This window comes from Cetorhinus maximus, chromosome 13 (assembly GCF_964194155.1).
Source record: "Cetorhinus maximus chromosome 13, sCetMax3.hap1.1, whole genome shotgun sequence".
NCBI classification, from domain to species: Eukaryota; Metazoa; Chordata; class Chondrichthyes; order Lamniformes; family Cetorhinidae; genus Cetorhinus; species Cetorhinus maximus.
In genome coordinates, this window is record NC_135891.1 from 114,845,993 (window position 1) to 114,863,153 (window position 17,161).

The 17,161-nt window shown below is 43.4% G+C and overlaps 1 protein-coding gene across 1 annotated transcript in view; it reads left to right on the forward strand.

Annotated features, from left to right (window-relative positions):
• Positions 1 to 5,139: 5,139 nt before the first annotated feature.
• cers1 (ceramide synthase 1) overlaps positions 5,140 to 17,161 on the forward strand; it is a 50,813-nt gene continuing 38,791 nt past the window's right edge. The window contains exons 1-2 of the mRNA XM_078556058.1: positions 5,140 to 5,193; positions 5,269 to 6,072. Coding sequence (XP_078412184.1) covers positions 5,824 to 6,072 — 249 coding nt within the window. The 5' untranslated portion in view covers positions 5,140 to 5,193; positions 5,269 to 5,823. The remainder of the gene's footprint in view (positions 5,194 to 5,268; positions 6,073 to 17,161) is intronic.

Below are 17,161 nucleotides of genomic sequence, written 5' to 3' on the forward strand. Positions count from 1 at the left end.
ATTGCAATAGTCTTGATGTTTTAGTGGATTTTTAAATGTTCAATTTATTTCTGAAAATGGCTTAGTTTAGATAATGGAATGTTTGAATAATTGAGAGCTCTTTCCACTTAACCCATACAGCTGATTGCAACCAAACCACCAACTGCTATAGTATATGAGGGGAATCAGAGTGTGTGGGTTAAGTTCCAGCTCAGGAGGAAAGGCCGGAACTACTAAGAGCCAGTTCTGCATCCGACTCTGAAAGTATTATTGTGCTGAAGCAGAACTCCCTGAACGGGCACTGGCTCTTCACGACAGAACCTGTGCAGCCAGGTTCTATCTAGTGCTTATGTAATAGATATCTGTTGGGCAAGGATACAGAATCAAAATGATGTATAGAGTTATGACACAGATCAGCCAAGATCTATATGAATAGTGCCACAGGCTCATGTAGTGGGATGAGGGGCTTACTTGTGTTCATTGGAACCAGAGCGTGAGCACAGGCCAGTGTTCATGGAAACCCCACTATTCCCCTACACACCAAATATGCAGCAGTAGAAATACTATTGTCACAACAAGTAACCAATCTCACACAGGCATAATGTCTGACACATCGAAACGATCCTTACCATGGAATTATGATGCTCAACACTGGACTGGGACATAGAAATTTTTGGCTCCAATCACTTGAGAGTGCAGGTGCAGCAGGACCACTGAAAATTAAATGTTGCCATTTAAAAGGAGGGAATGACAGCCAATGGATTTGGTTTGAATGCTATACTGCTCCTCAATTTTGGAGCCAGAGCTGGTACCGATATATTTGATCTCCTGCCACACCAGTTTGCCCACCAGTGTCAGCTTTCCCTCGGCCTCGGAACAAGCATTGACAATTGAAGGGGTTTGCCAGTCTCCTTTTGAATGTAGATTGGGAAAGAAATCAACCTTGTTTGTTTGCAGTGCATCAATCTGTTGCTGCAAGCTTAACTTGATGTGTAATACATCCTTCAGACTGCTTCAAAGTGCTCGGACAACAAAAAATATTGAATCAATGTAACACAGACATTGACACCTTCCAAGCCAGGCTCTACTATTTCTGTTGTGAGGGGAATAAAATCTTCACTGCATTTTTTTTTGTTCAAAACGTTACATGGGAATTGGGATTTGATAGAAAAGCAATATCGCAGCAGACAACATTTGGGAACATTACAAACTGAACAGATTTTACGCTATTAGAAGTTTTAAATGCCCGTATTGTGTACCTCAGGTGAAATGGCTTCTCCCAGTTCCCAGCCTTGTGCTCCCCGCCCCCCGCAACTTTATGTATTCTGTAAAGGCCGTGAGAGTGAAGTATAGCTCATGGAATCACCAACCGGCTGAGAGGCGCCATTTGGCCCATTGTGTCTATGCTACCTCTTGGAGAAAGCTGTTCAATTTAGTTTCACATCTCTGCTTTCAACCCTTCAAATGAGCTCTTTTCGCATTCACGCACAGTTACCTTTCAAAACATCCTAAGAAATCTGATTCCATCATACTTTCAGATAGTGTGTTTCAGATCTGGACAATCCTCCCCTTATTTTCCTTCTAGTTATTTTGCCAATTATTTTAAATCTATGTCCTTTAGTTACTGATCCACTTGCTAGAGGAAACCCATCATAATTTTGACTTTTTATTAGGTCTCCCTGTAACCTTCTCTACTCGAAGAACAAATAAACCAGCTTCTACAATCCCTCCAGATAACCAAAGACCCCCATCCTGGTAACCCTCCGATATTCCCTTTCAAAGGGTCTATGTTGTTTGTACCCTATAGTCAATGCCCTTCAGAGCTTTCCTTTCTCATTCTCTTGAGATGCACGCACTGTCCGACAGGCTCTTTCACACTATTTCCACTCTGTTGAAATGGAGACACTTTATACCAACATCTAACTTAATGTTCTCCCCTCCCATCCCACATAACCTCAAATTGTTGCCTTCCTTCTGTGTTTTCTTCCTTGTGTAATCTTCAGGCTTTTACAAGCCAACATTGTATTCTGTGATTTAGTTTTTTTTTAAATCAGCTCAACCTTGGTGCCCAATGCTGTGAGACTCAGTTTCTCACATTATATAAAGAAAAGTTGTATGCATGTTTGTAATTGTTCCTGTTCCTGCTAGGTCTAATTACACGTTCTAATGAGGAACATATTTAACATTAGATGATGATGTCTGCAGAAACCTAAGGCATACCTTAAGAACTTACATTAAATGTAGCACTTATCCTGTCCTCCAAGCATGCCAAAGCATTTGCAGCTAATGGATTACTTGTAAAGTACAGTCACGTGACAGCCAATTTGACTACAGCAAATGACTGGATAATTTTGCTAAGGTATCTTCAACCTTCACCACCTAGAAAGACAAGGGCAGCAGGTGCATGGGAACACCACTTCCAAGTCCCCCTCCAAGTCACGCAGCATCCTGACTTGGAAATATATCACTGTACCTCTATCTTGGTCAAAATCCTGGAACTCACTCTCTAACAGCTCTGTGGGAGTACCTTCACCACACAGACGCCAGTGCAGCGGTTCAAGAAGGCAATTATGGATGGGTAATAAATGTTGACCTTCCCAGTAACACCCACAGCCCATGATTGAATTTTTAAAAAAAATCTGTGTTGGTTGAGGGATAAATATTGTCCAGATCACTGGGAGACCTCTCAGCTCTCCTTCACTGATGGGATCTCCTGTGCAGCCAGACATCACATTTGAAACCTCTGACAATTCAGCTCTTATGGGACTGCCTAGATTAGATCTGCAATAGAACTTGAACCTCTAATCTTCTTTAGAGTTGAATATATAAGCAATTGAGCCAAACTGACAATCTTACAAAATAAATAGGAGGGCAAATTAACTCTGTTAAAATATAACGAGTGATTCTGAACAATTCCTAATGAATCCTCAGAAACCCACATCACTGCACCACCTATTATTCAACTTGGTAGAACTATCTGGATGGTTAGTGTGGGAAATGACACAGTAATGAGTCTTGTTTTAATAGTAGATGCTTAAATTAAGAATAGTTATACAAAAAAGGGGTGACCTCTCCTTTGCAAACTTATCACATTCACATGGCACCAAGTCCTGCCCACACCAGAAGAAAGATATGCAATGAGGCTAAGAAAGTGAAATCCATGTGACCTATCGAGTCCATGTCACACTTACAAGTCACCCACCAACCCCTATACATGGGGTGCCTCTTGCAAACTAATTACAATTGCAACCTAACTTGCTGAATTATTGTAACATGAAGCAGCATTGCACCTCATTTTCAGTACGCAACCAAGGGTTTTCTGACCATTTGATCCTGACCATTTCATAGAATTACATAGAAATTATAGATAGACACAGGCCATTCGGCTCAAAGTTTATGTTCCACACAAATTTCCTCCTTATTTCACCTCGCCCAATCTCCATATCTTTCTATTCTTTCTCCTTCATGTACCTATTTAGTTTCCCCTTAAATATATTCATACTATTTGCCTTAACCACTCCATGTGGTGGCAAGTTGCACATTTTCACCACTCTCTGGGTAAAGAAATTTCTCCTGAATTCCTTCTTGGATTCATTAATGACTATACAGTTCTGGGTTCCCTGCATCTCTCTACATCTACCTTGTCAAACTCCTTCATAATGTGTAAGACCTCTATAAGGTCACACCTTAGCCTTTTCTGGAGGAAAAGCCCCAGCCTGTTCACTTTTTCTTGATAGCTGTACCCTGGTATCTCCCTTGTAAATCTTTATTTTCACTTTCCATTGCTTCTTATCATTTTTTTAAGCTGAAGGCTTGAGCTGTGCACAGTACTCTAGAAGTGTGGTCTAGCCAAAGTTCAAAATATATTCAATACACTTCTCTATGCTTAAATTATATTCCTGTAGAAAATAACCCCTATGCTTCATTTATAGGTTTGTTACCAGTATTTCCAGCATCTCCTTTTTGGGCCCCACTTCAGAGATTTGAGTGCTAAAATCAAAGCTGATGCTCCTGTGCAATACTGAGTGCTGCACTGTCAGAGGTGCCACTTTCAGATCAGACATTAAACCGAAGCCCCATCTGCTTTCATGGGTAGATATTAAAGATCATGGGTACTATTTCAAAGAAGAGCAGGGGAGTTAGCCTAGTGTCCTGCTCAATATTGATCCCTCAGTCAACATAAATATAAACAGATTGCCGTATCTCTTATTCTGCCTATGGGAGTTGTGTGCAAATTGGCTGCCATTTCTCATATTACAACCGTGATTCCAGTACTTTCTTGGCCATGAAGCATTTTGGGAAGTCTTGAGGTTGTGAGAAGTGTTATGTGAATGCATGTCTTTTATTTCAAAATTCCAACTTTAAAAAAAAGGCTTGCATTTATATAGTCATTTTTACGACCACTGGACTTCTCAAATCGCTTTACAGCCAATGAAGTACTTTTTGAAGTGTAGTCGCTGTGTAATGTAGGACACCCAGCAGCTAATTTGCGCACAGTAAGCTCTCCCAAACAGCAATGTGATCATGTTCAGGTAGCCTTTTTTTATGATGTTGATGAATATTGGTCAGGATGTTGGGGATAACTCCCCTGCTCTTCTTTGAAATAGCACCATGCACCGGAACAGGCAGATGCAGCCCCGGGGTTTAACATCTCACCCCAAATGGCACCTCCAACAGTGCTGCACTGGAGTGTCAGCCTTGATTTTTGGATCAAGCCCTGAAGTGGGACAGTTTTTTGTTTTACTTATTGTCTCCCTCCCTGTGCTCCATCTCCAGGATAAAACTGTAAGGAAAACTGACACTGGAGAGAAAAGAGAGTTCTGGACCAGTGGACCGAGTGGAACTGTGCCCAGACGCCCCAGGTGCCTTATCAGTTATTAAAAACAGAAAGTGCTGGAAATACTCAGCAGGTCTGGCAGCATCTGTGGAGAGAGAAACAGGATGAACTTGTCGAGTCCAATATGACTTTTTCAGAACCAGTTGTCAGAAATCATAGCTTTTCCCTTAAGTGATTGTAATTGGGGGGGAGGGGAGGTGGTGGACAAGGAAGGGTGGTGGGAAGGGATTGGTGAAGGATATTTAAGGATTGTAAAGTGAACAGTCACATGGGTTGTGGTATCTTGGGACTTGCTGCATATCTTTCTATTGCAGTGGGCGGGTCTTGGTACCATCTGAACGTGACCAGATTGTAAAGGAGGAGTCATTCTGCTTTCTGTGTTTGTTGGGGGGGGGGGGGGGGGTGGGAAAAGAAACGTGACTAGCCTGTCAAATCTGGGTCTTGTATTTCAGAAGCGCTGATACACTGCAGCAACCGGCAGGAGCTAAGGAGCTGGAGAGGGATTTAGTCCTCAGGCTTTTCTGGTGAAATTGACCCAGGAGCGGGTTAAATTGACGAGAGGGAAGGGGCTAGAATCCAAGCGCAGAGCTAACTGGGCCCGGGACCCGAGCAACATCAGAACAGAAATCTTCTGCTACTGTCTAAAGACCAAGAGGATCATATCCATTATTCCTGAATAATTCATGACCGGGGTTTGCCCAACCATTGCGCTATTTTATTTTGTCGAGCGGGCGAGTGAGAGACTTGGGATGGTTTTGTATCAAGATGCAGACTTGAGCACTGAGCAATAAACTGCAACATTCCCGGGAGATACTTTGTATCCAAGAATACATAATTGCATTGTTTAAAGCTGGCAGATCAGATACATTGTTTCCTTTTCAACCCAAAGGGACAGTATTCCCCCTTCTTGCCTCTTGTCTTGTTGAGGGTGTAAACAGTGTTTCCCTCTTGATTCATTCCCTGTGTTAATATTTATATTTTTCGATCGACTGGGGAATTGGTGTTCAATGGAGGCTGAGGGTCGGAAGCAGGTTGTACGGATGGTGCAGCCCATGCCTGGCTATGCCGAGGTGCTGGTGAAAAGCTTTTCTTGTATGAACACTGCGATCGCGGAGTGCAGGGACTGCGGAATTGAGCTTTCTAAACGGACCCTGTTAGAAAATGCCTCCCTCACCGCTACCGAAGGGCTTTTGTTCCTGATTTGTGCTATGGGGTGGACCCTCCTACGGAAGGCTGCTTCGCGCTACCTTTTCCAGGTCAGTGAGTGAGCGTTTGCGTCCCTCAATATATTTGCTGAACATGTGTGTGCTCTTAACCTAAGAAAGGGTGGGCTGAACATACATTAAAACAGAATGACTTACACCTCTCTCATCTTTACTTCCTAATGTCTATATTCTCTCTCTCATATCTTCGTTCTTTTATCTCTCATATCTTCGTCCTTTTATCTCTCTCATATCTTCGTCCTTTTATCTCCCTTTCATATCTTCCTTTTATTTCTCTCCCCTCTCATACTGTATATATATCTATCACAACTCTCATCTCTCTCCCTCCTCTTTGTCTTATCTCTCTCATCTCTTCTGTCACACTTCTCTAATCTATATATAGATAACTGTTGTTAGATAGATTTACAGCCTATTTAAATCTCTCCATATACGAAACGTGATAAATATGATGTATATAAGGGGCTATTTCACTTAGGTTTTGAATCAATACATTTATAAATAATTGTGTAAAATATGACCAATAATGTAACCAACTGACCTTTATCAGACCAAAATGCTGGAAAAGCTCAGCAGATCTGGTAGCATCTGTGGAGAGAGAAACAGAATTAACGCTTCTGGCCCAATATGACTCCTCTTCCAGCATTTTCTGTTTTATTTCAGATTTCCAGCATCTGCAGTATTTTGCTTTTATCTTTATCTGACCAATGTTGGTGCCCTATTTTTTATATCTGATGGAATGTACTGAAGAGCTAGCACTGAATATTTTGGGTGGACTTCATTCTGTTAGACTAAAATGGGCCTCTTGGATTGAGATTTGCTCATTGCCTTTTTTATAACCTCTGAAGCATCGTACCCTTTACAATGCAATTCTGTTTTAAAATGGGCTTGTTTCCCCCTGAGGTTAGGGACTCTCAATTTGTATGTCTGCTCATGTGCTTTGGCAAAGTTAGTAATTAGATTTTTAGTAGGCAGGTGGTTGCCCTTAAGTGGCAGAGATATGTCCGCAGAGGTTCCTGAAGAATCTTTCCCCAGCCAACACCACTGTGACCCCTTCACAGATCATTGCAGACAATGTCAGGCTTTGCATCCACAATGGGCTCTGTAACTGTACAGTACAGTGAGTAGGAAAGTAAGATAGGGACCAATGTGCGCTCATATAGAATAGCAGTGAGGTGGATTTGAAATATTCACAAACTGATTTTTGCTCTTGTGTGGTTTATCATGTCATTTGAGCATCTTAATTCATGCAGTGATTTGATGTGTTGAAACATCTGAGCAGGTCACACAATATGCAGAGGCTCTTGTTACATCTGCAAATAAGGCAGCCATTCTGTCCAGCAACCATCCATAAACAGTGGTGAGATGAAAGACCAGTTTTTGTGGGTGATGTTGAGGGAAGAATGTTGGCCAAGATATTGGGAGAGCTTCTTGCATCTCTTCAGTTAGCAGCCATGACACCTTGAACATCCACCTGAAGCAACACAATGGGCAGATAGTGGAAAAGACGCACTGCAGGAATTCACCAAGGCTCCTTCCGACAGCACCTTCCAAACTTGTGACCTGGACTGCCTAGAAGGACAAGTACAGTAGGCACATGGGGAACTTGCAGATGGTGGTCCTCCCTCCAAGCCACTCACCATCCTGACCTGGAAATATATTGCCGTTCCTTCACTGTCGCTGCGTCAAAATCCTGGAACTCCCTTCCTAACAGCACTGTGGGTGTACTTACAGCACATGGACTGCAGCAGTTCAAGAAGGCAGCTCACCATCTCCCCCCCCCCCACCCACCCAACCATCCCAAGGGTTCTCTCTCTTTCTCTCCACCCCCCCCTTTCTACCCCATCCTCTGTCCTCAAGTCTGTTATTTGCCACTGTGAGCTCACCCACCCACCTCCATCTCCTCCAATGCTGGTACCATCCTAAGCACTGTTTTTCTCTTCTAAAATCTTCACAGAAGATTTCCAAGTTCAGCATCAGAAATATGAGATGGAAACTGTACTAAATCAAAACCATTCCAGGGTACATCACTCCCAGAGAGACCCACAAGAGCTGTTGTCTGGTTATAGAATGGCGCTGTGGTGGTGTTGTAGAAGAATTAGAATATTCATGAGGGCAAAGAAAGTTAAGAGGCGATCTTATAGAATTTAGGACACAGTTCTCAGAGGTTTTGATCCACTAAGCTATTTCCACTGGTTGGTGAATTGGTAACTAAAATTCTTTAGAACTTGCAGCATAAAACAACTTGGTATTATGTTAAAGGCACTATATAAATACATGTCCCAAGATGCTTCAGAGAGACATTATAAAACAAAACCTGACAGGAAGCCGCATAAGGAGATATTAAGGCAGCTGACCAAAGACTTGGTCAAAGAGGGGTGCCTTAAAGGAGGAAAGCGAGGTAAGAAAGGGGCAGAGGTTTAGGAAGGGAACTCCAGAGCTTGGGGCTTAGACAGCTGATGGTAAAGTGGGGTGATTAAGATCAAGGATACTCAAGAGGCCAGAATTAGAGGAATGCAGAAATTTCAGGGGTTTGTGGGGTTTGTTGTAGGGTATTGGATACTGTTCGATAGGTCTTAATGAAGTCTTCGTAATCTTAAGATTAACTGTATGCATTTATTGACTACAAGAGCTACGTATATATATATATACAGTAAAGGGTTCAAGCTTGGAGCTGACTGTATGCTTGCTTGTCCACACGGCTTTCTCCAACACTAGATGTCGTGTCATGTGTTCTCTTAAGTTACTGTGCAGGCGGTACTGTACTCAGTCCCACGTTAACCCTATATGTGCCAGACCCTTATACTACAGGGCTGAAGGAGCTTAGAGATATGAAGTTGTGAGGCCATGGAAAGATGTGAAAACATGGATGAGAATTTTAAAATCAAGATGTTGCTTGACTGGGAGCCAATGTAGCTCAGCAAGCACAGCGGGAATAGGTGAACAGAACTCAGTACAAGTTAGGACATGGGCGGCAGAGTGTTGGATGACCTCGAGTTTAGGGAGGGTTGAATGTGGGAGGCCGGCCAGAGTGTGTTAGAATAGTCAAGCCTGGAGATAACAAAGGCATGGTTGTTGGTTTTAGCAGCAAATGTGTTGAGGCAGGCAATGTAACAGAGGTGGAAACAGTTGGGCTTAGTGATGGCATGGATTTGTGGTTGAAAGCTCATCTTGGGCTTAACCATGACACCAAGGTAGCAACAGTGTAGAACAGCCCCTGACGGTTGCCAGAGAGAGGGATGGAAGTGGTGGTGTGGGAATGGAGTTTGTGGTGGGGATGGAAGGTGATGGCTTTAATCTTCCCAATATTTAATTGGAGGAAATTTCTGCTCATCCAATCCAAGGTGCTGGATAAGGAATCCCACCATCTAGATACAGTGAGGGGTCAAGCATAGAAGCAGGCCATTTGACTCAACTGGTCCATGGCAGAGTTTATGCTCCGTGTGAGCCTTCTTCCACCCTACTTCATTCTGCCCTATCAGCATAACCTTTTATTTCTTCCTCATGTACTTAGCTAGCTTCCCCTTCAATATGTTGGTTGCAGGGCATTTGAAAGTCAGTGCATCCAGTTAGAGGGAATACATTTTTAAGGTTGACATGAAATGAACAAAAAGGAAGGCTAGAAGAAGATTTTTTTTTAACCTTGAGGGTTGTTAGAGTTTGGAATACAATCAGGAACAGCGATGGAAACAGGATACAGTATGTAATTTTAAGTGAAATGGTAAACGTGTAAAAAAAAAATTAAACATTAATACTTTAGAGAGAAAGAGACTAAGGAGAGAGCTGTTTAAGAGAACTGACACAGACACAATAGGCAAAATAACAATTTTCTTTAAAAAGCTCTCTTGTGCTAAGAAGCCCCTTTATTGAGCTGTTCACCATCATCACACTGTGGTTGCAGCATGTATGATCTACAGAACGCACTGCAGTAAGTCACTGAGGTTACTTCAACAGCTCATCTCTGTCCTGAGAGACGACCACTGAGAAGGATGGAGCAGCAATATTTTGGGAACTCCATCACCACCAAATTTCCATCAACGTTATACACCATATTAATTTGGGATTATATTTGCTGCTGTCCCTTGATCTTTACTAGGTCAGTGTCTTGGAAATATCTACTTAATTATCTACTTAATTGTACTGACACAATCAGGAAGACTGCAGCAGCCCACCACCTTCTCAGAACCACTAGCCACAGGAATACAGTTTCAGCAGTGTTACCCACATCCTGTGAAATGAAAGAAAGACTTACACTTGTATTGTACCTTTCATGGCATCAGGATGTCCCTAAGCACTTTCCAGCCAATGAAATACTTGTATGTAATTAGTGTTGTAACGCAGGAAACCCAAGAGCAAATTTGGGCACCAGGCAAAAGAACTTGCGTTTATATAATGCCTTTTATAACCATCCCAATGAAGTACTTTTTTTTTGAAGTGTAGCCAGTTGTAATGTAGGAAACGTAGCAGCCATTTTGTGCACAAAAAGATCCCACAAACAGCAATGTGATAATGGCCAGATGATTGGTTTTTGTGATGTCAGCTGAGGGGTTAAAACATTGATCAGGGCACTGACGCAAATCCTGCTGCTCCTTTTTTTTTGAATAGTGCCGTGGAATCTATTACATCCACCTGAGAGGGCAGACAAGAACTTGGTGTAACCTTGCTTTCGAAAGATGGCACTTCTGGCAACGCAGCGCTCCCTCCATTCTGTGTCAGAGTGTCAGCCTAGATTTTGTGTCTCTGAACTCAGGGTTTAACCCACAAACTTCTGATTCAGAGGCAAGTTTTCTCCTTGTTGCCCACTCAGCCACAACTGGCATGATGAATTGTTAAATAGAAAACGGCAAATGAAAAATAGATAAATACTTGTATCAAACAAATATCACAAACGAGAGAGAAAGAGCCAAGTTTGAAGTGAACAGGATTAAGGAGACAAACTGAAAATTGCAACCATCAAAGGGACAGAAATTTAAGGCTGGATAGAATGAAAACAGCTGGACAGTCAGTTAACGTGTGAGTCAATTATTTCTTTCCAGTCCCAGCAAGCTGGGAATCTGTTATTGCCTGGCTGTGTGCAATTAACACACAAGAAGCAGGGTTGCTGGGGCTATCTGTAAAACCTCTGTAAAAGTGTTAGCCTGGCAGATTGTGCTTAATTCATATTTGGTCACTGCTGGAGATTGCGGGGGCATTCTCCCTACATTTTCTGTACAAGGCACAAGTCAGGAGTGTGATGGAATACTCTTTACTTGCCTGGATGAGTGCAGCTGCAACAGCACTCAAGAAACTCAACACCATCCATGACAAAGCAGCCCGCTTGATTGGTACCCCATCTGCCACCTTAAGCATTCACTCCCTGCACCACCGACATGCAGCAGTGTTTACCAGCTACAAGATGCACTGCAGCAGTTCACCAAGGCCCCTTCGGCAGCACCTTCCAAACCCACAACCTCTACCATCTAGAAGGACAAGGGCAGCAGATGCATGGGAACACCACCACCTGCAAGTTCCCCTCCAAGCCACACACCATCCTGACTTGGAAATATATCTCTGTTCCTTGGTCAGAAAGGAATCCAGGATTTTAAGCCAGTAAGAGTGAAGGAACTGCGATTATAGTTCCAAGTCAGGACGGTGTTTGAATTTGAGGGGATTTTGGAAGCATCTGCTGCCCTCCTCCTTCTAGATAATGGAGGTCACGATCTGGGATGTGCTGCTAATGAAACTTTAGTTATTGTAGTGCATTCTGTAGATAGTACACACTGCAGTCATGATGCACTAGTGGTGGAGGGTTAGAATGTTGACAGTGATGCCAATTCAGTGGACTGCTTGTGTCGGGCTTCTTGAATGTAGTTGCAGCTGTAAACTTTGGGACTGCAAGGATATTCATTGAGAAAATGACAGGATTGGAATACTGTTAAATACAGTAAGAAAGTAAGCCAGTCAAACTTTCCTGCCCTCCACTTCTGTGCAATAGAGGAGAGTAATCCGAGCCAAGGATTCCGGTTACCACTGCCTGAGACCATTGACACTCCTGAATTTTCCTGGCTTGCCATTGACTTTGGCCAACTCCACTGCACGCCCAGCCTATTCAATTCTGTCCCTGATTTGAGGAGCACAACATGTACACACATCAAAAGTTTTGACCTGAGTTTGGTCTACCTTAGCAGGAGGTGCTTTCTGTATGTGCACGAATCTACATCCACCAAGGACATGTTTGGCTGGGTGAACAATGGTGAGAAGAAAAATGAACGGTTTGCCATTTTCCTCTTGGAATTGACCAGTTGGGAAGGAACCCTTCAGCCCATCATGCCCGTGTCAGCTCTTTTGAAGGTGCAACCCAATTAGCCCCACCCCCTGCTCTTTCCCCATAGCCCTGCACTTTTCCAATTCCCTTGTGAATGTTAAGATTAAATCTGCATCCACCTCCTTTTCGAGGTTGTCATTGCAGATTATAACAACTTGCTGAGTTTAAAAATAAAATATTCTCACCCTGTCTCTAGTTCCTTTGCCAATTACCTTATATCTGTCTCCTCTGGTTACTGATCATAAATTCTTAAAATAGGAATTGTGAAGGTTGAGCTGGACATTTTGAATTTAGTTTCTTATATTCTACTCTGGTCTTGCGCAAATAAGATCAAGTGTAATTTTCAGGTGAAAGGAGGTTGGACCGAAAGGGATAACTGGACCGGGGCATGCAGATGTAATGCATTTTAAAGTCATAACATTCTATCCAAGAAGAATTGGATTTAATGGGAGGTGGTGGCATAGTGGTATTGTCACTGAAGTAGTATTCCAGAGACCCAGGGTAATCCTCTGGGGACTGGGTTAGAATCCCACCATGGCAGTTGGCTCAATTCAAACCCAACAAAATTCTGGAGTCAAGCCTGATGATGACCATGAAACCATTGTCGATAGTTGTAAAAACCCATCTGGTTCACTAATGTCCTTTAGGGAAGGAAATCTGCCGTCCTTACCACATGTGACTCCAGACCCACAGCAATGTGGTTGACTCCTAAATGCCTTTGAACAAGAGCAATCAGGGATGGGCAATAAATGCTGGCCTAGCCAGCAACGCCCACATCCCTTGAACAAATTTAAAAAAGACGTTGTTTGGGAAGCAGAGGTGTCTTTGCGCTATAAGCTGAAGAGTAGGCTGGAGCTCAACTCAATTTTTAAAAATTTATTCACGGTATGTGGACTTCGCTGGCTAGAAGGTGGTGATGAGCTGCCTTCTCGAACCACTGTCGTAGGTACACTCAGTGCCGATGGGGAGGGAGTTCCAGGATTTTGACCCATGACAATGAAAGAATGGTGATTATGTTTCCAAGTCAGGATAGTGAGTGGCTTGGAGGGGAACTTCCAAGTGGTGGTGTTCCCATCTATCTGTTGCCTTTGTCCTTCTAGATGGTAGTGGTTGTGGGTTTGGAAGGTGCTGTCTAAGGAGCCTTGGTAAGTTCTTCCAGTGCATCTTGTAGATGGTACACACAGCTGCCACTGTTCATTGGTGGGTGGAGGGAGTGAATGTTTGTGGATGGGGTGCCAATCATGTGACTGCTTTGTTCTGGATGGTGTCAAGCTTCTTGAGTGTTGTAGGAGCTGCACTCATCCAGGCAAGTGCAGAGTATTCTATCACACTCCTGACTTGTGCATTGTAGATGGTGGACAGGCTTTGGGGAGTCAGGAGGCGAGTTACTTACTAAAGGATTCCTAATTCCTAGCCTTTGACCTGCCCTAATAGTCATAGTATTTATATGGCTGGTCCAGTTCATTTTCTGGTCAATGGTAATCCCCAGGATGTTGATAGTGGGGGATTCAGTCGTGGTCATGCCATTGAACACCAAGGCGTAATGGTTAGATTCTCTCTTGTTGGAGATGGTCATTGCCTGGCACTTGCATGGCACGAATGTTACCTGCCACTTGTCAGCTAAAGTGCCACTACTGGTGGGAGGGTAACAGGTTTATATAGGCAAGTACCATTGGAAATTCCTAGGTCCAGATTTATAATGAAGATTGTTGACCCAAAAGCAGGACAAAAAATAAAGGCAGAAAGTGTATGGAGACATACGATTATTTAATATCCAATAGATATTCCCTTGTCTGTCTCGATGCTCTGCTCAAGTTTCTAAATTGGGCCTTGAACCCAAGTTCTTCTGACTTGGAAGTACACATACTATCAACAGAGCCAAGGTTGATATGCAAGATAGTATTAACATTGTTGTTACCCCTGGTCATTCAAACACTATAGGCAGATCTTGGCACCCTTAGTGTAGCAGCGTCATTGAGGTTGGCTTTGTCAGGAGTACCTGAGGTAAAAGCATCGAGAAGAGAAAATCCAGTAATTTATGGTTTCCACTGAAAAATGTATAACTATAACATTAGATTATACTGGAGGTAAAGTGTACCAGTGTCCCTGTTCTCATTTATAATAAATACCAGATCATTAAATAACGGGTCATTAATTTTAATCAATTTTAATGAGGCAGCTAGTGCCTTTCATGTAGAAATTTTCTGATGCTCTTTGAAGTTGAAAGGGATAGGATCCACCATGGCATAGGAAGAAAGATATTCCAAACACATGATGGGACCTGAAGGTATGTTGGATTTTAACACTGATCCGGCAGGACTTTGAGTTTTGCAGTTTCGGTTACTCAAATCTATCTGTGGGGGGTGGAGGGGGGGGAATTTTCCAGCCCTTCCTGCTGCTGGGATCATCTAGTCTCACTGAAAGTCAGTGGACTTCTGGCTGGCCCACCGAATCTCCCACGACAGTCCTACTACGATGGGGTGGAAAATCCCGGCCTGTAAATAAAGGGCACTTCATAGAGGGTGTGTGTAACAGGATGGTGTATAATGGATATAGGGAATGTTTTGGACAGAAAATAGTGTATAACTGGACACACAGGATATTGCATAGAAGTGAATGGTGTATTGTTTAGCACAGTACTGAGGGAGTTCTGAACTGTTGGAGGTGCTGTCTTTCAGTTGCAATGTAAAACTGAAGCCCCCTTTGCTCTACTTTGGTGGATGTAGAAGACTTTAATGGCTTTATTTCCGAAATACACCAGGGAAGATCTCTCCAGTGTACTGGCCAATATTTAACCCTCAACTTACAACGCTAAAGCAGATTGTCCAGTCATTTATCACATTGCTGTTTGTGGGAGCTTCCTGTCTGCAAATTGGCTACCATCAAACATGCTTGATTGGCTGTAAGGTACTTTGGAAAGTCATGAAAGAGGCAATATAAATGCGGGCCTGCTATCTCTCTGAGTTGAGTCAGCTCTTTAAAACACTAAAGATTTCAGTAAGATCTACAGCTACTATTTCTGATGGGAATGAACCCTTCCCAAAACTGATTACGCAAATTCCTGAGCTATGTGTTTTTTAAAACTTTTGTTTTTGAGATTTGGCCAATGCTAATCGGGCCAGCCTTCATTGCCCGCCTCCAGCTGCCCGGAGAAGGTGGCCGGCCATCTTGAACTGTTGTGGCACTCATGGTGATGGTACTACGTCAGGAGTTCCCAGACCAGGGGTGGAATTTTGTGGCAGTGAGATTTTGTGTTCCTGCCGAAGTCGATGGAATTTAGAATGGCTCGCCGCATTTTATGGCCCTGTCCCCACCGCAACAGGGCCGTAAAATTCTGGCCTAGTACTCGGCACGAATGAAGGATGGGCCCTGCCATTATTTCTCTTGTTTGTTTTTGTACTTTGGGCGTTTCCCAGGCAACCTCAGAGCCAATCACGTGGTGTGGGACCTCAGTCACGTGCAGACCAAGCCAGTTAGGGGCTCAATTTAATATCTCATCTGAATGAGGGTACCTCCGTCACTACAGCATTCCTTCAACACTGTGAAGTGCCAACTTTGATTAGGTATTAAAGTCTCTCGAATGGAGCTTGAACCCCACATGACCTTTGTGACTCTGAGGTGAGAAGGAGTGAGTTAAGGTGAGAGGGTGAAGGTTTCAAAAATAGACCTATAATTACTCCTAAATGATTCTACGCATGGTCACTAGCCCAGTCTTTACATGTGTGGTATAAAAAGATGTGAGATCTCTGTGCTCTGTGTATTTTTGCCCACTTGCTGTCAGTGCTGACGCATTACAGCCCTTATCATCATCCAAAATGGTACAACGAATGCACATAGCCACTGAGCTATTGATACCAGCCAGTCAGACTGTGCAGGAATTTAGTCACAGCAACCAACACCATTTAGAACTGTCCTGAGCCAGGAGAGTGTTGCAAGGCAGTTCAGATAATGTCACAAGGCCTATTATGAGAAAGTTGAGCATTTCAACCCCCGGTGCCCCCTCTCTTCCCCCTTGCATGCGTATACTTTCTCACCTGAAGACTTGACTCTCGCTGGGAGTGGAGATTCAGAGGCACTGCCCATTCTCCAGTGCCTTGGAAAAATGGTCACTTTGTCAGTGCACATCTGGATGCTGAGTATTGGCAGGCTATGCAACTGTAAGGGCCTTTGCAAGTTCACCACCACCCTCTCGAGGGCAATTAGGGATGGGCGATAAATGCTGGCCTAGCCAGTGACATCCTAATCCCATGAAAGAATAAAAAAAGGCTATTCAACTGTGGTGGGCTTCAATGGTACTTTCCAGCAGGAGTCAATATGCAGCTGACATTTTTATTATTTTAATTTCACGCTTTTCTTCACAGTACATTTAAAAAACAAACCTGCAGGCAGTATGGATAGTAAAAACCCCACGCCAACCAAAACAGGTTACTGTCTGCTCACAAGGTGGCCTGTTGGAAGGTACTTGGTTGGAATCCAGGTTTGTGCCAAATTCTCCAATCTGTCAGGACACTGGCAGGGAGACTTTAAATATCTTCAGTGTCTTAAAGAACCAGGGTTCCCGCTCCTGATCCAGTGATGCCCTGCTGCTGGAATGTGTACTTCTGCAGACGTGGGAATCGAGGCTCAGTTGTGATGTCCCCACAGTTGAATAGTCCACTAGCACTTAACTGCCAAGGTTCAGACACAAAGAATGGCCTCTTGGGGGGTGCGAGTAGGGTTTTGGAGAGGCATGGTGTTGAGGTAGTCCCATCACCCTTGGAACTGTACCTCGTCAGGATTCTGCATCCTCCGAGGAAGCTGGTGGGGGGGAGGGGGGTGTTG